This window comes from Myotis nattereri, assembly GCF_964212035.1.
Source record: "Myotis nattereri genome assembly, chromosome: 8".
Taxonomy (NCBI): Eukaryota; Metazoa; Chordata; class Mammalia; order Chiroptera; family Vespertilionidae; genus Myotis; species Myotis nattereri.
Window position 1 is genome coordinate 30032648 of NC_138083.1, and position 22583 is coordinate 30055230.

General features: G+C 44.7%; 1 protein-coding gene across 1 annotated transcript in view; it reads right to left on the bottom strand.

The window, feature by feature from the left end:
* Positions 1 to 306: 306 nt before the first annotated feature.
* LOC308523130 (uncharacterized protein) overlaps positions 307 to 22583 on the bottom strand; it is a 65422-nt gene continuing 43145 nt past the window's right edge. The window contains exons 4-5 of the mRNA XM_081096812.1: positions 1106 to 1168; positions 307 to 363 (exon numbers count right to left, since the gene is read on the bottom strand). Coding sequence (XP_080952938.1) covers positions 319 to 363; positions 1106 to 1168 — 108 coding nt within the window. The 3' untranslated portion in view covers positions 307 to 318. The remainder of the gene's footprint in view (positions 364 to 1105; positions 1169 to 22583) is intronic.

A 22583-nucleotide genomic window follows, 5' to 3' on the forward strand; every position in this document is an offset into this window, starting at 1 on the left:
ACATAAGTGCCCCCGTCCTTCTAAAGAATAAAAAACTTAAGAGCTTAAAACAACAACCATTTATTATTGCTCCCAACTCTATGGACCAGCTGGGTGGTTCTGTGGATCTGGGCTGGGCTCAGATGCTCATGCATCTGTCATCAGTTGTGTGCTGGGAGTGGCTTTCTTGATTTTGGCTGGGTTCTCTCAGCCCTCTGGGACCTGGTGCCTATCCTCCGTTCTCTCGTCCTCCGTCAGGCTGGCCTGGGCCTGTTCAAAGGGTGGTGTCAGGCTTCCAATAGTGAGAGTGCAGGTGCACAAGGCTTCTGGAGGCTTAGGCTAGAACTGGCACGACATCACCTCCATTGCACTCACAAATGCAGCCTACATTCAAGGGAAGAGGAAAGAGACTAAATCTGTTGATGTGATGAGCTGCCGAATCATATTTCTAAGGGCGTGGTGGAGAATTGGGGCCATTTCTGCAAACAACTTATGGAAGTTTAGGATGTTCAGATGCTTAGAATGTTGTTGGAGACACATTTTGCTAGAGTGCAGAGTCATTGTAACAAAAGGCCACCCTGGCCTATCTCCTACCAGAGTTCTTTCTCTAATTAGCTAACAACAGGTCTGAGCTTGGCTAGGTGAGAGAGGTTGGGATTTTTTTCTGCACAGATAGGCCCCAAGGCCTATATTTGGAGAGAGAGAAGAGGATCTACTTTCCCTTAAATCTCATTCAATTTCTCCAATTGATCTGATACCAGAGGGTCCGAGTTTGATAGACTGTTGGGTATTCCCCAGTCATTGATAAGGCTTCAGTTTTCATTTGTATAATGACAAACCAGCATCAAACCCAGATGGGAGACAGTGTGTTCCTTGGGCCCACACTTACCAATGTTGTTAACTGTCTATCATTTGTCTTACTGCATTGATAACAGGGGGACCATATCTGACTTGGCTACCACGAGACACCCAGCATTGAACACACAGTGGGTGCTCAAAACTCTGTTCACTAATGAACACATTTGGCCAGAAATGCACCCACCAATTTTGTTTTCCTTCTTAATGGTGACACGTTGACAAACATTGGAGGCAAAGTGTTCCAGCCTCCTGGAAATAAATGCCGTACCTTGCTACTGCCAGAAATTCTTTGCAAAGCTTCGCTTGCCAGAGAACCCTGAGTAGGAGTTTTCTACAAAGCAATAAATAATAATTTACACCCACCCTTGACAAGCACATTTCATTTATTGGCTAAATATAAACAGGGAACAGCAGGCTTCTTCAGGGAGGCCCACGCTCTATCTCTCTACCTCCCCGGGAGGGGGTTGAGCCCCTAGTCCTTCTACCTCCTCCCGCTCCAAACACAGCCCTAGTGTGACCAACCACACAAGTCCTGGGGTTGAAAGAGAACTAGTGCAGTCAACTGCCAACACACTGTTGATTTATCTCATCCAGCAGATAACATCATTCCTTAACACAGAGAATGGCTGCATCTCACAGGATCCCTCGGGGATGGCTCAAATTCCAAGTCCCCAGAAGTGAAGCAGAGCAGAAAATTAGCATTTCTCACTGGACAACATTGCTACACAGTGAAGGGAAAACTTCTAAGGCTTTTTAAAAATATATATATATATATATATATATTTTTATTGATTTCAGAGAGGAAGGGAGAGAGAGAAACATCAATGATGAGAGAGAATCATTGATTGGCTGCTCTCCTGCACACCCCACACTGGGAATTGAGCCCACAACCCAGGCACATGTCCTGACCAGGAATTGAACCATGACCGCCTTGTTCATAGGTCGATGCTCAACCACTGAGCCACACCAGCTAAGGCTCCTAAGGCTTTGATGGCTGCTCCTCTCTTGTCACCTCCTGATAGCACCTCCTCTGTCTTTCAAGCTTCAGATTTTCAGATTCATCTTCATGGAAGTTCCCCATCACCACTCCTTTCCCCATGTGGCAACCTGTGTAATCCTTGGCCCATGACCTTGGCACATGACCCTTGGAATTGCTGGAATGTGTGTCTCTCCCAACAGACTTTGAGAACATAATGAGCAGAAACCATGTTTTATTTTCTTTGGATTCCAAGAGCCTAACACATAGCAGGCCCTCCATAAGCATGTCCTGAATGAGTGAGTGAATAAATGAATGAATGCTCTGTCTCCTGTTCTTTATATCCATTATAATGCTTATTCATTATAACAAGTCTGCAAATGGAAATGTTTATCCCCATTGTATCCTCTGATATTTTAATACTGTGATTAATTATATATATAGACATATATTTGGTCATTCAGGTGACTGAAATATATTTCTCACATATCTTTGGTCTTCATCTACAGTTCTTGGTTCACAGGTCTCAAACCCCTTGTAATTTCCTAAGTGATAAGAGCTACTATGGTGTCTCGTTATGTTAATGAGGTGAATTTTGGACCTCACCCAAAGATGGGGCTAGTTGCCAATGAAGCCAACCGTGTGATGAGAACTCTCAGTCCCATCCCTGATTTCTGAGCCAGTCACCAATAAGCAAGGATTTGGTCAATCATGGCTATGTAACGAGGCCTCCGTAAGAACCCAAAAGGACAGCTGGTTGGCCTGTCTCATCTCATGTGGGACCTTGCAAGCCCTATGTATCTCTCCATTAAGCTGCCGATTTGTATCCTTTAATATCTTTCAGAGTAAACTGGTAACCTGGTAAGTAAACAGGTTTCCTGAGTTCTCTGAGCTCTTCTAACAAGTTAATGTATCCCTAAGAGGGGATTGTGGGGGCCTCTGTCAAAGACTTAAAACCACTCAGCTTGCACCCTCACTTCTTAGTCTACACCACTGCCACCTCCATTAAAATAAATTAACTAGGAATAAAAGATTTTTAAAAATCACATTCATTTTATTCCTCTTTTCTGATTAATCTTTTAGAACAGAAATTAATATTTTTGGAGATTTCGTTGCATTATTTTCAAATTGAAGTCTCAAGAGCATGAGCCAAAATTTTGAGGAATAACAAGACCTAGTGAAGACAAAGCAAGTTCCTGACACTCCGTGCCACCTCTCCCTCCACACCCATGGCGGACATCTCTAACTGATTAGCATGGACTTGGATGAGGCCTCAGAACCATTCTCAACACATTACTTTAGGCAGACTCTAATAAATCTGCCAGAATATCATATCAGAGAAGTTATCCTGCCATTCTTGGCTGTGAAATACATGTTGACTTAGGAATTAGGCTGCCTATGTCCTAGTCCCACCTTTTCTGTTTAATGGTTGTATGACTACAGACAAGTAGTTTACCCTTTGGCATCATTGTTTTCATACATAAAATGGAGTTTATGATATCTGTATCAAAATTGGTTCAGGAGGCCAGCCAGTGTGGCTCAATGGTTGAGCACCCACCCATGAACCAGAAGGTCCTGGGTCAGTTCCCAGGGCACATGCCTGGGTTGCGGGCTCGATCCCCAGTAGGGGGCGTGCAGGAGGCAGCCAATCAATGATTCTCTCTCATCATTGATGTTTCTATCTCCCTTTCCCTTCCTCTCTGTGAAATTAAAAAAAAAAAAAATGGTTTAGGAAAATGGATGGCCCCAAACTATAGGAAAGAGAAAAATATATACAATGTTAAATGGGTCTATAACAACCTGGAAAATAAGACTGACATCATCGGATCAAAAATGTTGACTAGAAAGTTGATAGTGTCAAATCTATGAAGGCCAAAAAAAATTGTAAACAACATCAACCAGAAAAAAAACTACAGAAGTAAAGTTTAAGGGAGCGCCAAGGGAGAATTAATAGACACAAGGAGTAAGTGGGGGTTCTCGAACATTAGCCAGTGTGATTACTTTGGGGGAAAGGATGTATTAGCTTCCTAAGGCTGCCATAAGTACCACACATTGGACGACCTAACACAAATTGTCCAAACTAAAATGGTAGAAAAATGCAATTACACAAATAATAATAATAAGGGAATACAAAATAAAAAGCTCTTATTTTGAAAAATGGAATTATTTCCCAATCTAACTATATATTATTTATAATCAATACATAAGGCACAGAAATATTGACAGGAAAAGGATAGAAATAAATGTCCCAGGAAAATAGCAACTAAAGAAAGTTAGTGTTGCTTTATTAATATAAAGTCCAATATAGTTCAAGGCAGATAATCTTACTCAAAATAGACGGGCTTAGTGTGTTTGATGCAAGGTTCATTTCACCAGGAAGATGAAACTATTCTAAATTCGTATGCCTCTATAACATAGCTTCAAAGTGGGCATATTTGTGCCCACACCACATCTTCTCACTCACCTTTGATCTCAGCCCTAGCTGTAGTGGACAGCTCTGTGCAAGCTCAGACTCATTGTCAGCATCCAATCTTGAGCCCACTCCCAACCCTTCCACCTCCACTTTTATGCCTTGGAGCTTTGACAGAGCCTCAGGGTCTTCTCATCCTGTGGGCAAGTGCAGTCCAGATATTTGGGAGAGTCAAGGCTCCCAGGAATACTCTCTGACCAGCCGGGGTCAGGAAGTGAGGGATAAGTGCTCCCAACTCCTGCCCTTTGGACCGCCAGTTCAGGGAGATTTCTTAGTGTTTATCAGGGTCCTAGCAGGATGAAGCTCCATTACCAATAAGAGCAACCTTAACAACACAACTTCCTATGGCTTTTCTTCCTTCTTTAATGCACCTCCTGCCTCCGCAAGTCCTCCTTCTTGGGATTGTCTCCAAAATACACCACCTGCAGGCTCTGCTTTCCGGAAACCCAGGCAGGCAGGCAGCAGAGACGGACGCTTTAGGGAGTGTTTCTGAGGAGATGGGACACAGCCCAGGGTTTGGATGGGGCCTGGGAAGAGGAATGAAGGCGGTCAGAGCATGCACCAGAGCCTCGGCCCTGGGGAACAGGGCTCATGCAGCTGGGGAAACAGTGAAAATCAAAGGATATATGGGAAAAGAAAGGGGATGGGGGTGGGCCCAAGAAAAGGAGAAGGGCCACAAACACCGCCCTGGCGTCTTCTCCTCCTGTCAAATCTGGTTTCCCTGAGGCCCAGGCCTTTGGCAGAAATTCTCACCCACTCTCTTTCTGCTTCCCATCATACCTCACATTCCAGCAAAAGCTCAAGTCTGATGCGAAAATGCAGCCCTCCCTCCCTTTTGGGCACAGGTGTTGCAAAATCAGAGGCCTTCTCTAAAAACCTTAAGTTGTGTTTTGATAACTAGAGTTCCTTTGCAGTCGACAAAAACTAGCAGCAAGCTCTCCTGGGTGGGAAACCCAGCCCCAACCCTACCCCCACACCAGCTCTCTCTGTCTCTGCAGCTCTCAAGCAGCCTGCAAGAGACAGGCCTGACTTCCAGCCCCAGCTGAGAGGCCTCCAGGCTTGGTGACCTCGGATCATCACTGACCCCCTCGGCCACAGTCCCCCAGCTGTGTAGTGGGAATAAGACTATTCAGGCCCCTCCCTATCCCACATGGTGAGCTTGAAAGCAAAATGCTCTGTGGGGGACCTCAGTGTATAAACTGAATGGGTGACTTTTTCATTTCAAAAAACATTGGTTGGTGCCCACACGGTATTCTGTTGTGTGCTAGGCACTATGGGAAATTCACACTGCCAAAGAGACCCAACCAAGAGTCTATCAACTCACCTCTTATTACTAAACAATTACCTGGAATCTCACCAACCTCCACTCTTTCATCCTTTTCATAAGCTCTGACCTGCATCCTTGCCTCCATCCTGCCCCTCCCTTGGGATCTCATTCTGTCTTTCCTCCCATCAGTGTCTCCCTCGGTGGCTCTAACCTCCTACCCTTCAATACTTTCATGTTTTTCTCATTCTGGAGAAAAGTTCATCTTTATCTTATCTTTTCTTTGTTAAATCTCTCCCCAGCATTGTCATCCAAGCGGTGCTTTCAGCTCTTGACTCAATCCAGAGCAGGAGATGGCAAACGTTTTCTCTAAATGGTCAGTTAGTTAATATGTTATGCTTTTCAGGCGATGTGGTCTCTGTCACAACTGCTCAGCTCTAGCATTGTAGAGCAGAGGCAGCCATAGATAATTCATAAACACATGTGCATATCCGTGTTCCAATAAAACTTTATTTATGAACACAGGCTGGATTGGGCCCTCGGGTTGTATAGTTCACAGACCCCTGACCTAGGTAGTGCTTCTTAAATATTAATGTGCACACAAATCATCTGGGAATCTTGTTAAAACGCAGCCTCTGATCAGTAGGCCTGGAGTAAGGGCCCAGTAGTCAGCATTGCTGACACTCTGGTCTCAGGAAGAAAGCTCTTCATGACTTCTGTGACAGGCACAGCTGATTCACCCACCATTCCATGTCTCTTCTCTTTTGCTGCCTTCCACTATAGAGACTGAAAAAGCCAGCTAAGCCCTTTCTCATCCTCCTTTGTAGTCAGGGTGGCCCTGTGGATCCTTTCTAGCCAATACAATAAAAGCAAAATGCGGGAGGTTCGAAGAGGCTCATGAATTGCATCATTCTCTCTCTCCTGACTTCTCAGCAATTTGAGAACCAAGACAAAGGAGTGACATTACCCTCCCTGTTATAAAGGCTAAGTACTGGAGAGTACAGTTTATTATGAAACTAGAGGCCCAATGCACGAAATTCATGCAAGAGTAGGCCTTCCTTCCCCTGGCTGCTGGCACCAGCTTCCCTCTGGCACCTGGGACCCGGTCTTCCCTCACAGCCCCTGCTTTTGTTCAGAAAGTCATCCAGAAGGACATCTGGTCTAATTAGCATACTATGCTTTCATTAGTATAGAAGATGAGCCTGTTAATGGAATTGTAGAAAAAGACAGACTCATCTACCCCGGGTTGACTAGGACAGGTGTCCCCATCTGGGTAGAGAGATGAGGCTAAGACTTATGGTCCAAAGGAGTAGAGGAGAACTGGTACCTGGAGGCAGACTCTCTCCCTCCAGGAAAACTGGAGCTACTGAGCTGAGCAAGCCAGGTTTATTCTTCCCAAATTTAGCAACTAACCACATCATTCCTCCTGCCCCGGGATAGGGTGAATCAAAGGGCAGAGAGAAGCAGGAAGGAAACCATTTCAAGTGGGAGAGCCACATCACCCCTGCTTCCTTTTTGTTCTCTCAACGTACTGGGTTTAACTCTTAAACCTTTAGTTAAGAGGGGTGTGCAGTTTGATAGGAAAGTCCCACATCCACCTTCATGAAACTGTAACAATAATTTTTTTGTCTTTGGTATTTTCCTGGGAACACTAGTGGGCAATTTCCACTTTCCCCCCATGAGGATATGAACTGTGTCAGAAGAAGACATTAATGAGGTTATTCTGGATACAGAGCCAAAAATTCATCTTTCATTCTTTTTATTGCTCAAGTTATATCTAGCATTGTTGTTCACATAACCAATCAGAGCTTGTGAATTCATGCAATAAATATTTAATGAGCACCTGCTTTGTTTCAGGCAGGTTCTAAGTGCTGAAGCTGCAACAGTAAGTAAGGATGAACATTCGTGCCCTCATTAACGCAGCTCATATTCCGGTGAGGGAGATGGACCAGAAGTAATCATCATAATATCTTATATTACACTAGAGGCCCCATGCACAAAATTCGTGCACTTGGAGGGGGTCCCTCAGCCTAGCTTGTGCTCTCTCGCAGTCCAGGAGCCCTCGGGGAATCTCCAATTATTGGGATGTCGGAAGCCGGCAGTTGGACATCCTTAGCACTCCTGCCACCACCGCTGCACTCCCAGCTGTGAGCTCGGCTTCTGGCTGAGTGGCACTCCCCTATGGGAGTGCACTGACCCCCAGGGGGAAGCTCCTGCATTGAGCACCTGCCCACTAGTGGTCAGTGCACGTCATAGTTACCAGTCATTCCGCAGTTCAGTTGATTGGTATAGTAGTCTTTTATTATATAGGATGGTTGAAGGTGGCAAGCATCATGGAAAAATGAAAAATTAAAGTGGAGAAAGGGGATTAAGAGTGCTGGGAGGAAGGAGGAATGTTGAATGTAAAGGTGGTCAGGGTAGGTCTTTTCAGGAAGATTACATTGAGCAATTACTTGAAGCAAGGAGTTCACAATGTAGATAATTGGAGAAATTTACCCTGTAACAGAGGGCACAGTCATTGCAAAGGCCCTGGGGTACAAGTGGGCCTGGCCAGTTCAGTGAGAAACTGACTGGCTAGAATACAGTAAACAAAAGGATGGGGAGATCAAAGAGGTAATGCAGAGTCAGATCAGAAGGGGCCCTTGCTGAGGAATAGCTTGATATAATTTGTGCTTTTTTTAAAAAAAAAATAATTACACTGGCTACTGTGTCAAGAACAGAAAGCAAAAAATCAAGGGTGGAAACAATCCCAATGAGGCTTTTCAGATGAGAAAAAGTGGTGGCTTGGGTCAGGATGATAGCCGTGGAGGAGGTGAGAAGAGGTTGAATTCTGGATAAATTTTCACGATAGAACCAACAGGATATCTTGGCAGATAGGGTATGAGACAGACAAGAATCAGTGATTCCATGGTTGCGTTGTGATTAAATGATGATATTAAAGATACTTGATCTTAGGAACTTCAAAAATGCCAGAGTAAGGAGCTTAGCAAACCCCTTCACAGAAAAACAATAATTTAAGTGGCAAAAATTATTTTTCAAAACATCATTTACAGACTGCAGGATTTTTCTAAGGCCATACAGTAAGTGGAGAAACATTTTTTGAAGAAAATCCATGAAATCTCAGGAAGAAAAAGAGTCTGTGGTATTTGACATATGATTTTCTCCCTCCTCTTCCCCTAGTTCTGTGTTATGGAAACTCTAGTCCAGGTGAATATGGCCAAGAAGACAGGGCTCCCTTGTCCCTCAATTCCCAGTCTAGGGCTACAGTTTCACTCTGGGAAGAACAAGGCTCCATCCAGTGTTTCTTATGTTCCCCCAGCACCATGTGGCAGAACCTCTACTCTCATAGGTGTGGCTGGAAGGACTGAGGATCCCTTCTCCCATCCAGACCCTATTTGTGTGGTGGAAGCTCTACGCTAGCTGTGAAAAACTGAACACACTGCGGCCCCAATTATTTCTGCTCCAGCTCATTCATCGGGTGAAAGTTCCATGCTGAGAGGGGAAAACTACGAAGACAAGAAGCCACCACCCCTTCTGATACCTGCTTGCCGAGCACGAGTGTCACTCCAGGAGAAATAATCCACTGTCCACACTCCAGGTCCTACGCAGTGGTGCACAGACTCTTCCCAGAGGAAGAGACAGGCCATAAGGATGAAGAGCTCCACAGCACTGTCTGGGGGGACTGACTTTATTTGGAAGAGAATGTGGAAAATTATATGCCTAAGGGTATTGTTAAAAACAAGGAGACCATGGTAAAGGGTAATTGAGAAGGTGCTGGTAGCTCCATGATACTGGTAGCAACAAGTAAAGTGGCAGAATGATTAGAAATTTAACAGAAAGGAACAAGGCAAAATACATCCAAGAAGTACACTCCTGGGGTCACAGTTAGCCCTGGGGGAGGGAGAGTCAGGAAGGCTATGCCCATGTGGTAGACTTTGTGAACCTGGGAGCAATCAAACCTGGACATGGGTCAGACTTATAAGCCACACACAGATTCATCAACAAAGAGCAGAAGCCTCACAGGCACAAGGAGTTGGAGCACAACCTCTGATAAAACAATAAGCTGCTCTGACCCAGGGGAACTCCTAGGAAGCCAGGATTAAAAATAAAACCACATACATCCCTAAAATCTTGACATAGGCATGCAAGACAGGACAGTGCCCTTTCAGGAGTAATAAAAACAGAAATTTTAAGCTAGTCTGTGGCTGAATGTGAGGCCGAAACATAAATCCCATGGACTGTGACAGTAACCTCCATGCTACACACATATACTAGGAGAAGGAACACATACACAAGGAAGAAGCGGAGGACAAGAAGGAGGAGGAAATCTAACTGGCTAAAGGAGCCTGAGCACAACTTTTGACCAACAAGTAGCTTTTGTAGATTCAAGGATGACCCCTAAGTAGCCAGAAAAACAAATCTGAGCAGGAACATCAGAGGCAAGGGGAATAGATTTCACAAAATTAGTCCAGCCAAGCCACTAAATAAATACACAATCCATCAAACAAACAACAATAATATCAACCCCAGAGGAAGGGGGAAGTCAGTATTCAGAGTTGCTACAATATATTGTCTAAAATATTGACTTTTCAAAAGAATTTATTAGACATGCAAAGAAGCAGGAAAGTATGGCCTATACATAGGTGAAAAAGCAACTGAAAATAGGAATTACCTTTGAAAGACCCCAGATGGTGGACAGAGCAGACAAAGGCTCCAAAGTAGCAATTATAAATATGTTCAAAGAACTGAAAGGGCCCTAACCGGTGTGGCTCTGTGGATAGAGCGTTGGCCTGCGGACTCAAGGGTCCCAGGTTCGATTCCGGTCAAGGGCATGTATCTTGGTTGCAGGCACATCCCCAGTAGGGAGTGTGCAGAAGGCAGCTGATCGATGTTTCTCTTTCATGGATGTTTCTAACTCTCTATCCCTTTCCCTTTCTCTCTGTAAAAAATCAATAAAATACAACCCTAACCGGTTTGCCTCAGTGGATAGAGCGTTGGCCTGCGGACTCAAGGGTCCCAGGTTCAATTCCGGTCAAGGGCATCTACGTTGGTTGCGGGCACATCCCCAGTAGGAGGTGTGCAGAAGTCAGCTGATCGATGTTTCTCTCTCATCTATGTTTCTAACTCGCTATCCCTCTCCCTTCCTCTCTGTAAAAAATCAATAAAATATATTTTTTTAAAAATCAATAAAATATATTTTTTTAAAAAAGAACTGAAAGGATCCGTGTCTAACCAGGTGAGGAAGAGCACAGTAGAATCCTGAGGAGGAGAAGAGACCCCAGGGCCCAGGACTGAACACCTCAAGTGCAGGTCTAGTGACATTATTCACAACAGCCAAAAAGCAGAAATAACCTAAATGTCCATCAACTGATTAACGGTCAAACCAAATATGCTATATACAAACAGTGGAACATTATTCAGCAATAAGAAGGAATTCAGTATGATACATGCTACAACATGGATGAACCTTGAAAACATGCTAAGTGAAAGAAGCCGATCATAAAATACCATATGTTGTATGAATCTATATACAAAGTCCAGAATAGGCAAATCTATAGAGACAGAAAATGATGGTTGCCTTGGACGTGGGGGAGGTTGTGTGGAAATGGGGAATGACTGCTAATGGGCACGGAGTTTCTTTCAGAGGTGATGAATATGATCTTACCTTGTGCTGAAGGTTGCAAAACCTTGTGAATAAACAAAATCACTGAATTGTACACTTTAAATGGGTGAAATTTATGGTATGTGTATTATATCTCAGTAAAGATGTTTTTAAATATTTAGATGCTCCAATAATTAAATACATAGACATTCTAGTAGTAAAATGCTAATGTATGTTGATGCCCCAAATTTGAAAATAAATGTTTGCTTTAAATGTTAACGCTATTCAGTCCTGGCCTCTTTTTGAATTCCAGCCCACATTTTCTACTGCTTACAGGGCTCCCTACCTGGATTTCCTCCAGATAGTTTTCCCAAAAAAAAACCTGTCTTTCTCTGACTCTGATGATCCCCTTCATAAATACTTTAATTTAAAAACCATGTACTCTTACCTTTGAGTGTCACTAAATTTCTCCACTCCCTTGCCTTGCTCATACTCTTCCCCTCCCTCTTACACATCATTTCTCCTTGTCCATGAATTCCTGATCAGGCTCCTCCGAGAAGTTTCTCCCAAGCTGGTGACAGCATCCCCTTCGTTTAAACTCTTTTCACGTTCTGTCATACAGCAGTCATGCCATAGATATTGTCCATTAGGTAGTATAACTTTCTATGTGCATTATGCATGTTATTGCTACCCATAATCTCATTCTTCACTCCATCTCATCTCCTTTTTCAATATTGCATCCAGTCTTTGCTACGGGATCCTTAAGGGTATAATATGTGCTTGACATGTAAATCTCAGAGCCTCTAGCACTATGCCGGGCACTTGGTAGGTACACAATAAATGTTCATGGAAACAAAGGAGGGAGGAAATTTATGATCTCAAGTGGAAGCTGGACAGAAATTATTCTGATACAAGACAGGGTGAGGAAAGCAGAACAATAAACATGTCCCCAAGTGCTATGAAACACAAAGGTGACATTTAACACAACTGAGAGGCACTAGAAGAGGCTACTGACTGGGGTGATATTTTAATAGATGAATTTGGGATGAAGAGCATTCCAGGTTGAGGTAATAGCATCAACAAATGCCCAGGTAGAAAGTGTCAAACACATTTGCAAGAGGTGAACTGTGGACTATGATTGCTGAGTTGGGTGCATGCTTGGATGAAAGGGGGAAGGAAGAGTTTTGTATTTGGAGATAAGCCTTGAAAACTATGCTGGAGGCAGATCACAGAGAGTGTTGAATTCCAGGCTAGAAAATTTGGACTTTATTTTGTAGGCAGTGAGCAACCCTGAAGATATTTAGAAATATTGAGAAATAATAGAGCTCAGGGATTAAAGGTGGCTGAAAGGCAACTTCCTACAAAGCAAAAAATAAAAAACACACACAACCGTTTTAATGTTTCAAATCAACTGCTGATTTACCTGATTCATAAATCAGGGTCTTTGGCTTTGGTTATCTCAAGAAATGGGGGATGAGTAATTTTTAAAGGGACATCAGAGACTTCAGCTCACTTTTTTAAAACATAAAAACCTCTATCTTCTTAAAGTACACGTACGTTAACCAAAAACTCCAGGGTAGGTTTCTGTTTGGATAATGTTTATTTTGGTACCTTGAAAGCTTGGTGGTTATTTAGAAATTCAATTACAACTTTCCTTTAAACAAAACCACCCTTGGGAATGGTGGGTTTGAGCTGATCTCAATATATTATCTTGACATTATGAAGCAGTTATGCTGCAGGTTCAAAGGGTTGATTAAATCTTAAAGTGAGCACAGAACAGGCGCCGAAAACACACACTTTGTTTAATTGGCTCCTTCAATAGAAGAGACAAAGGGAGGGAAAATAAACAGCAGCATAAATGGAGGGCTATTTTTATTGTTGTTTAAAAGGAGGCCTCCTGTGTGTCAGATGGGAAAATCTAGCATCAGCGCCCATCGCTTTTCTTCAAGACTGTGGATACACAGAGAAAAGTGCAAATCAACAGTGAGGGCTGGAAGTAAACTGAGGCTCTGAGCCACATAAAAGGCAGTTGGGAGAAAGAAAGGAACGTTAAATACTGACCAAGGGTCCCATCAAACTTCAACTTGCTGTAGCAATTAATCATTGTATGTGCATAAACACATACACAAATTTTTAAACTGTATTTAACAGTTTTAACCCATGTGGCAGAGATGTTGTTCATTAATAGCAATCAATCTCTACATTTCCCAGCTCCCTGCTAGTTAAGGGGAGGCCATACGATTAGTTCTGGCCAAGCAGCTGAGAGCAGAATGATGTAAGTTACCTGTGGCTGAGGCATTTAGGAGCCAGAGTCCTCCCTCTGTACTTTCTATTTTCCTGTAACAGCTGTCTTGGAAGCCCTGGGTTCTAGGTCAATCACCTGAGAGATGGTAGAGTGTCTATCAACCTAGATTCCTGAGTGAGAAATAAACCTTAGTTATGGTAAGCCACTGAAATATTAGGATTTATTAGTACCACAGCATAGCTAGTCTATTCCAACCAGATTCTTCCCCAGGTTCCACCCTTTCTTCCATTATGTTACATCCCCTAACTTTTGGCTGGACACGTGGCTACCCAAAATGAAGACTCTATTTCTCAACCTTCCCAGTGGCTGGGAGAAGCAATATGTTTAAAATCCAGCCAATGGAAGGCAAGTGGGAGTATTGTCTCTTCTTTAAGAAGCATCAGTCATATCTCTTTTGCTCTTCTTCTTTGTCCCCTTCTTTATCCTGTGACCTGGCATGTAGAGGCTGCCATTTTGGACAGGACATCAAGGCCACAAGTAGAACAATAACAGCAGAAGAAGCCAAAGTCCCTGATAGCATGGGGCACAAATACCAACTGTGAACAGCCTGCCCAAATGTTTATGTGAGCGAGAAATAAATGTCTAACTTGTTTAAGCCATTGCTGTTTCCAGAACCTTTTATATATTCAGATGTTGGACCATGTCAACCATATGCCTCTCTGGTGGATTATCTGGCTTCGCTTCTACAAATATCTGGAAAATGAGTGGCAAAGAAGGCCAGAAACAGCACCAGGACTGCTTAGAGAATGGATAGTTTTGACAGATCACTCAGGCTGCCGAGGAGAGCTTGACAACTTTTGAAGTAAAAAGATACTGGAAGAAGCAGATGTTTGAGGGTGTGTGCATGGTTAGCAACAGAGGAGAGTCTGATTTACCTAGGACAAAGAGGCCATCATGGTTAGTAACAACTTAAGAGTCCATATTCTCTGCCTCTTCTTAACACTAAGATGAGTTAGTTTTACAGGTACTTCATTGATGATCAGCTTGGATGTTCCAGTCAACTAACCACTTACTGATTCACTTCACATTTAGGATCTTGCACAGAATGACCATATCCAGCCATATTTTTCATCTCTGTCTGCTCTGATCTGAATGTTTGTGTCCCCCCCCCCCCCCCACCGCCACCACCACCAAAATTCATATGTTAAAATCCTAACCCCAAGGTGAAGGTATCAGAGGTGGGCCTTTGGGAGGTGGTGAGGTCCAGAGAATGGAGGCTTCATGAATGGGATTAGTTCCCTTATAAAAGAGGCCCCAGATCGCTCACCTTCTTCTACTAGGTGAGGACACAGTGAGAAGTCAGCAACCCGTAAAAGGGTCTTCACCAGAACCCTACCATGCTGGCGCCCTGATCTTGGACTTACAGCCTCTAGAACTGGCAGAAATAAATTTCTGTTGTTTATAAGCTTCCTAATCTGTGGCATGTTGTTACAGCAGCCTAAATGGACTAAAGTAGACACTATGGTGCAACACCAGGTTTCCCATCAGAACTTCGTGTCCCTGCTGCTGAGAGTACTTCTGGCTGATTGCCCTGAGCTGTCATGTCTCCTGGAAACTACCCTTGGCTGGAGACAGCTACCTTCCCAAGAAGACAGTCCACATTCAATGACTGGCCATTGGGAGACTATAAAGGCTTGGAATACTCCCTGAAACATGAGACAACTGTGAAGGGTCATCCCAGCTTCCGAGCTCCACATAGGGCCAGCTGAGGCCTTTGTTGAGACTGCCTTGCAGCCCAGCTTCTCCCAGTGCCTGAGCTGCTTCCTTCCCTTCCTCAGAGTTTGAGCCCCAGATCTCCAATAGATCCATAAGCTAAACGTCATCTCAGAGTTGGCTTCTGTAAGGCCCCGAACTGCAACCCATTCCAAGGCCCTAACCCCACCAGTCCTTAAATATACCATTCTCTGATCTCCTGTTTAGTGTCATGTCTCCAGTCCCCTCTACAGGGCTTGGCACAGAGGAGCAATTTAATAAGTGTTTAATAAATTGAATTTAATCAGCAATTTGACCAGTCTACCAGCAGTACCCTCCTCCAATTCTCTAATAAGAATCAGGCTATTTGCCAATAGGTTGAACTAAACTTGCTGCCTGAAGAGCCACCTAGCAATGCTCTCTGAGAGCAGTTAAGGGTCCTGGCAGGTATCTAAGGCCACACAACCAAGCACGAGAAGGCCAGTGCCAAGAACCTTCTAACCTATCACCCTGGACCCCAGGCCTTAGTGAGACCCAGCTTAGAATAGACAAATGGGCACCCAGCCAAAGCACTGTTCTTATTCTGCACAGAGACTTCTCCCTGAAGCTGATCCTTAGCCTTTAATCATTTTGCTTTGTCATTAAATCTAGTTTGTAATTATGCTGTTATTTTTGAGCCATCTGGGGTTGCTATTGTTGTAGGTCCCATAAGATCAAATATTGGCTATCTTCGCTTCATTTTTAGTCATAAACATTTACTCTTATTGTATCTAATTTGTCCTAAAATTTTTCTTTTTTATACATTAATTTATACCCCTATTATTTTACTGCTTTACCCTTTTTATTGTTGCTCAATTTGCAACTTTATTGATTAGCATATCCTTTTAAGCTGGCTTTAGGTATAAGGGCATTTACTGTCGAACCACAATGAAAGAGCCAAGTTCCCACACAGCTCTCCCCAGAACCCTTGAGGTCTGCCGGGAACGTGGCAATGTGTCTCTCCTTTAGGAAGGGATTGTATCTTCCTCCTGTCTACCAGTGTCAAGTACTGCAATTAAGAAAAGATAAAATACAGGGGTAAGCAAAAGTAGGTTTACAGTTGTGAGTATGCAAAACAGAGTTGATTTTTTTGTGTTGTTATTATTATTTATTAATTTGCATTTTTCCATTCGAACAACTATAAACCTACTTTTTCACATCTCTAATCCATGGGCTGGAAGCTAGGGCTTGCATTCTAGGACGAGGTTCTCAACCTTAGTTACATATTAGAACTGTTACAAATATCAATGCCCAGACATTCTCCATTACATGAGAATCTTGGAGTGGGGACCCTATGACTTTGCTCTTCAAAATGTGGTCCGTGGCCTGGCCATGGCGGCTCAATGGTTGAGCGTCGACCTAGGAACCAGGAGGTCATGGTTCGATTCTCTGTCAGGGCATATGTGCAGGTTGAGGGCTCGATACTCAATCAGGCAGAAGGCAGCCGATCAATGATTCTCTCTCATCATCGATGTTTATATCTCTCCCTCCCTCTTTCTTCCTCTCTGAAATCAATAAAGATATATATATATTTTTTTTTTTTTAAATGCGGTCCATGGACCTGCTGCACCAGCAGCACCTGGGAGCTTGTTGCCGATGCAGCCTTGCTGAATCGGAATGTGCATTCAGCAAGACCCCCAGGGGATCTGTGTGCACACCGAGGTTTGAGAAGCATTGGTTTAAAGCACACTTTAATGGTTTTTGCATTTGGACCCTTCCTTTAAAAAAAAAAATCTTTAATCTGAAGATTTGAGGAGTCTGTATCTCCAATATTTGCAGGTTTAATCATTTCTATTCTCTTTTTGATCCACCTCATCAAGAGGAGATGGTATTTTGACTAATTGGTGATAAAATGTCTCTTTCCCAGGTTGGCTAAATTGCTTCTAATTAAGGAGATGGGGGAGGCTGAATTTATCAGAAGTCCTCCTGGGAAAGCATTATGTTTGTTTGCTGGAGAAACCCTGCTGGGCTGGAATACAGCACGGTGGGCAGGGCTGTCAGCAGGTGCCAAACTTGAGTGGAGGAGGAAAAGCACTCTCCTAAAACAAGGAAGGAGCTGGCTCCTGAGAAGTAAGGGGAGAAAGAGAGAGAGGTGGGAGGGGGAGAAGGAGGCAGGGGCAGAAAGGAGAGCTTTCAAAATTAGCTAAACATGTGCCATGATCCCTCACACCTTCCATAAGAGCAATAAACCTGTGGGTGTGACAGCCATTTGGGAGGGGGTGGGGGAGACAATGAAAGGTCTGAGTGTGTCCAGATTGTAACATGGGAACAGCGTAGAGACTTGATGTTTAGATTCTAGGACCAAGGGGACCATGAGGAAGGTGCCCCTCTAGGATCCACAGAAATAACCCAGGGAATACTTCGGCCCATTAGAGGCCATGACACTGGGGAGTTGAGTCCAGTTTATTTTCATCTGTAGGGGCGGAAAGGCCTTAGCTGAGGAGTGAGCTCAATGTCTTGCCTCCCCCTTACATTGCTGGAGAGAGGATAGGTCCCCACACTGACAAAGGCTGCCTGGAAATTATAGGCTTCATTTGGGCCTGTTTCAGATAAGCAGGCAATTCCTGGCTCCTCCCCCCTCCCCTGAAACTCCTATCCCCAAATGATATGTCCAAGCACACTTCTAATTCCCAGAGATCCCTGAAGACAGTGAGAGCTCTGCCACATCTGACCCCGGGATCCCTAAACACAGGTGCCATGTTTGCTTTTAAAACCTTGGTGAAGGTTGGCCAGGGCCTCCTGCTGTGGACAGAATACTGTGCTGGGAGGATCGCATGCCTTCCTCCAACCGGGAGGACCAAGGCTGGGACTTGTTTCCTCTCCCTGGGGGAAAAGGGACAATCTTTACAACATTTGTACTTCCTCTGAGCTTTCTCACTCACCCAAGCTGATGGTTCCTTTGCTGGAGGATTCGGAAGGAAGCAAGGAAGCCTTTCCCCTCCTCCCTCACTCAGTGGGACTCAGGACAAGTCTGGCCTTCATACCCAGCATGCTTCTCTCTAGACGGCTTGTGCTTTGGCCAAAACATGTCTGCAGCAAGCTCCCTATTCTGGTGCCAGAGAGGGTGTTTATAAAAATTGTCCAGATGCTTATTTCTGTCTTTTAGAAACTGCCTTCTGTCTGGTCCAGGTTACAAATTTGTGCCAGAACCCTGGGTCTTGAAAAACTGTAAAGAATATTTATCAACGTCACCCAGAAGTTTTCCCCTTTAACCACCCACCCTCCAAACCCCCAACAATTATGCTATTCTAGATTGTTGGGAGGGAGGTCAATACACAGATTTTTTTTTTTTTTACTTTTCTTTAGTGCATTTCTTAATTATGGTAAAAATATACATACATAAAATATAGCATTTTAAGTATACAGTTCAGTGGCATTAATATTCTAGGTTTTGACTGGGAATCAAATTGGAATTATTGGATAACTTTCAATAACTGACTGCTTTGTTGCATCCCTCTAATTTTCAATCTTATTTTTCCTTATAGGATAATGACCAGAATAGTTCTTTCTAATGGAAAGCATATCTTCTTATCTCGCTTAGGCTCCCTGATGTCTTGTTGATGTGTCCAGCCAGGCAAGGCTGACTGGCAGGCCCCACCCCAGAAAATTTGTGCAGCTCAGAAAAGTGCTCATTTGCCTTTGCTTCTCGTCTCTCTCTCTCTCTCTCTCTCTCTCTCTCTCTCTCTCTCTCTCTCTCTCCCTCTCTCTCTCTCTCTCTCTCTCTCTCTCTCTCTCTCACACACACACACGGACCCGAGTGCTCAGCATGGGCTCATGTGTTTCTGATTCCATCTCTATTGGTCTCTGAAGTGTGTAATATTGTTTAAGTAGAAAAGGAAGGAGCCCTAGCCGGTTTTGCTCAGTGGATAGAGCGTTGGCCTCCAGACTGATGAGTCCCAAATTCAATTCCAGTCAAGGGCACATGCTCAGGTTGCGGGCTCAATCCTCACAAGGGGGTAAGCAGGAGGCAGCCGATCAATGAGTCTCATCATTGATATTTCTATCTTTCTCCCTTCCTCTCTGAAATCAATAAAAATATATTTTAAAAAGAAAAGAAAGAAAAAGTATGCTTGGAAGGGAACAGCATGGACACAGAGGCAGCTAACTACAGATCTAGCACTCAGGGCACACTGTTTGGAATGGGACGTAAAAGAGTTTTGAAACATGAACCTGAAGAGGAGAAACAGGGTTAAAATGAAGGTGCCAGAATAAGAGAAGTAGGCGTGGTCCTGAAGAAAATGGGGAGCCATGGCAGGGGAAAGAGCAGTCGAAATTAGACTCTGTAGGTAAGAGCTTGATCATAAAGAAGACCTGCTGAGGTCTGAGTTTCAGACCTCACCACAGAAGAGGAGGGGCCCAGGGAGCTGGTGGGTGAAACCCAGCAAAAACCAACTCAAAGAAGGTGGTTGATGACTGGCAGTGTAGGAGGAAGAAGGTCTCTAAGGAGAGCAAGGTCCAGACACGAAGAGACAGAGAATGTGAGAGCAAGTCACAAAAAGGGACATCCAGCTAAAGAACTAGTTTGAGTGCCATGGAGCAGATATACCCACTCACCTCTCCACACTGAGGGCTGCTCCCTGGGAACACCTGTCATTCACTGACTGTGGGCTTTTCTGACTGTGGGAGCTCACTCAGTCCACACATAGGACAAGCCAGCAGCCCTCTGCCATAATGGACAGGAGTGGTGGGTAAATACCCAGCTCCCTCCCCGCGCAGGTGGGAAAAGCCTAAGGTGTATGTCCTACACTGTCTCCCAGAGTTCTCCACATGGAAACTGACTCATGGCACGTTCTTCATCGGCTGTCTTCCTTTCCCTGTCTATTGGACTTTCCTTCACCTCCCAACTCAATTCTTCACATCCTAATCCTTGTCTCTCCAGGGAACCCAACCCATAGCCCACAGCCCAACTATTACTATGAGGACATAGTTATCCTGAGCCCCCCATACCACTTCCCAACAAGCTTCCAGAGCTTTCCAGCTTCTCCGTTATTGTATAACCAGAGCCACTAGATGTGCACTCGAGGTGTTCAACACTGGACTCTGGGGTCTCTTCTGCCCCTCCCCCCAGTTCTTCACTGTGTTCTTCCTGGCCTGTTTAACCCAGCCAGGAGAGGAGATGGATACAGGGGCTCCCCGCTGTCATGGTGCCCTACCTCCACAACCATGACCATGAAGAATTCAAAGTTGAGAGAGGGCCTGGGGGGGTTGGAGCCCTTTCCTACTCTGCTCCATGGATTTGGACAGTGAAGGTCTCCCAGTGCTGGGAGTAGGTGGAGTCCTTTTACTAACTTGTCATGACACCAAGATTGTTTAGTTTCTCTTCATCAGACTTTGAGAGGAGTCTTTGAGAACTTTGAGGGTGGTCAGTCAACCACAGCAGCGCTTCCCTTCTTCCCAACTCTATGGCAGAGAGGAAAAAATTTATTATTTTAATCCAAGAGGAAAATCAGAGTGGTATTGGTGCTGCTGATGACAGTACCAAGGCCTCCCACCCCCCAGCCAGCCTCAAGGAGATGAATGGCCAGCTTCTGCTCATTAACTTAATTCGTTGCTGAGAGAAAAAAAAAAAAAAAAAAAACTCACGGGCTATTAGGCTGCTCTCCAATCATAGGGAATTGGTGCTGACTCGAGGGATTTATGTAAAATTAGTGCAGTAAGGGAAGGCCAGTCTACAGATAAGAGATGCCAGACCTGTGAGTAGGATGCAGCTGCTAAGCCCAATCTCAGTCCCTCCCAGAATGAGCTGGGCCCTGCAATTGGCTCTAAGCAGCTGTCTTATCTATCAGTGGGGCTGCAGACCCTTGAAGGAGGCTTCACTATTCATTCAACCCAGCTCCCGACACGAGGTGGCCCACTCCTCACCTTCTGTCAGGGCTGATGTCAGAGTCTCCTTGCCTGCCATCACAGGGGCCCTCTGGCTGGCATGATGCCTCTCAGTCCCTTCCTGCCACTCTCTAGGGACCCCAGGCATGTTCCTGGATCTCCTCCAAGCTCCACAGGGCCCAGGGGAGGCTGGATCAGAGGTGGGCAGGGAAAAGTCAGAGCCTCTCAGTATAACGGAGCCTCACCGCTGTTTCTACTCCATCAGGCCTCTCCCTGGTGGTGCAGGCCACTTTCCAAGGACGGTCCTGCATCCTCTCCAGGCAGGCAGCAGGGTGCTCCCCACTGCCTGGAATTTCCAAACCTTTCTCATCAGCCACACATCCCCCAGTCCCTGGATTTTGACCTAGAAGGAGGCCAGGGAGCAGACTGCAACTCTCCAGTTCTTATTCCCCCACCCCTAGCTCCTTTCCCTGAGCCCAGAAAGGGTTGCCATCCCCTTTACCCCCACCACGTGGCATATAACCTGCATGGCCTCATGCCATGACATTGAACTGGACAGCATTGAGCTTTCCCAATATTTAAAGAGAAGCTTTGGGGAATTTAGAAAGCCCTTTTGTGTCTCAACAAAGCCCAGTTCTGGCTAACACAAATTCTTGCTCTCCACAATTCTCATTCTGAAAGGGTTTCCTTAAGAGTGCTTATTGAATATCAAAAGCTAAATGTTGACTCTTTGTCTTCCTTCACCCATGAATCATAATTAGTGGAGGCTCAGAAACAATAAGAACTACCAGCAGGGAGGATTGCATCCCTGTGTGTAAACAGTTAATATCAGATCTGGGCTGATGTGGGCCTCCTTGGGAATGACCTCAGCCTCCCTCTTTTCACTGCCTGTTTCCTGGGAACTACACAATAAACTTGAAACATTGTGAGTAGGCTTGCAGGCCCTGGGCCTACCTCACTCAGGCAGTATAAAAAGCTAATGGGACCCTAGCCAGTTGGGTTCAGTGGCTAGAATGTTGGCCTGCAGACTGAAGGGTTCGAGTTCTATTCAGGTCAGGGGCACACGCCTGGGTTGCAGGCTTGGTCCCCAGTAGGGGGCATGCAGCAGGCAGCCAATTGATGATTCTCTCTCCTCAATGATGTTTCTCTCTCTCTCTCCCCCTCTCCCTTCCTCTTTGAAATCAATAAAAATATTTTAAAATAAATAAATAAATAAAAATAAAAAGCTAATGGGAAGCAAAAGCTGTGGTTTCTGTGTCAAGGTGACTGCAAGCACCTTGGTTCCCCACTGTGGCAGCCCATACACACCCCATGTGGAGACACTGAGGAAATCAAAGAAGCTGTGTACTTGGGTTGCTGATGATCTCTGGATAAGGACAAGTTGGGTAGCCTGTCCCTCCTTTCTTCCATCTTTCCATAAAGTGGGTAGGGAGAGGAAAGAGAAAGAGAGAGAGAGAGATTTTAAGGAATTGATTGGCTCATGAAATTATGGAGGAATGGTGAGTCCAAAATCAGATGTGGAAGGCCAGCAGGCTGGAGATTTGGGAATAGCTACAGTTTGACTCCGAAGGCAGT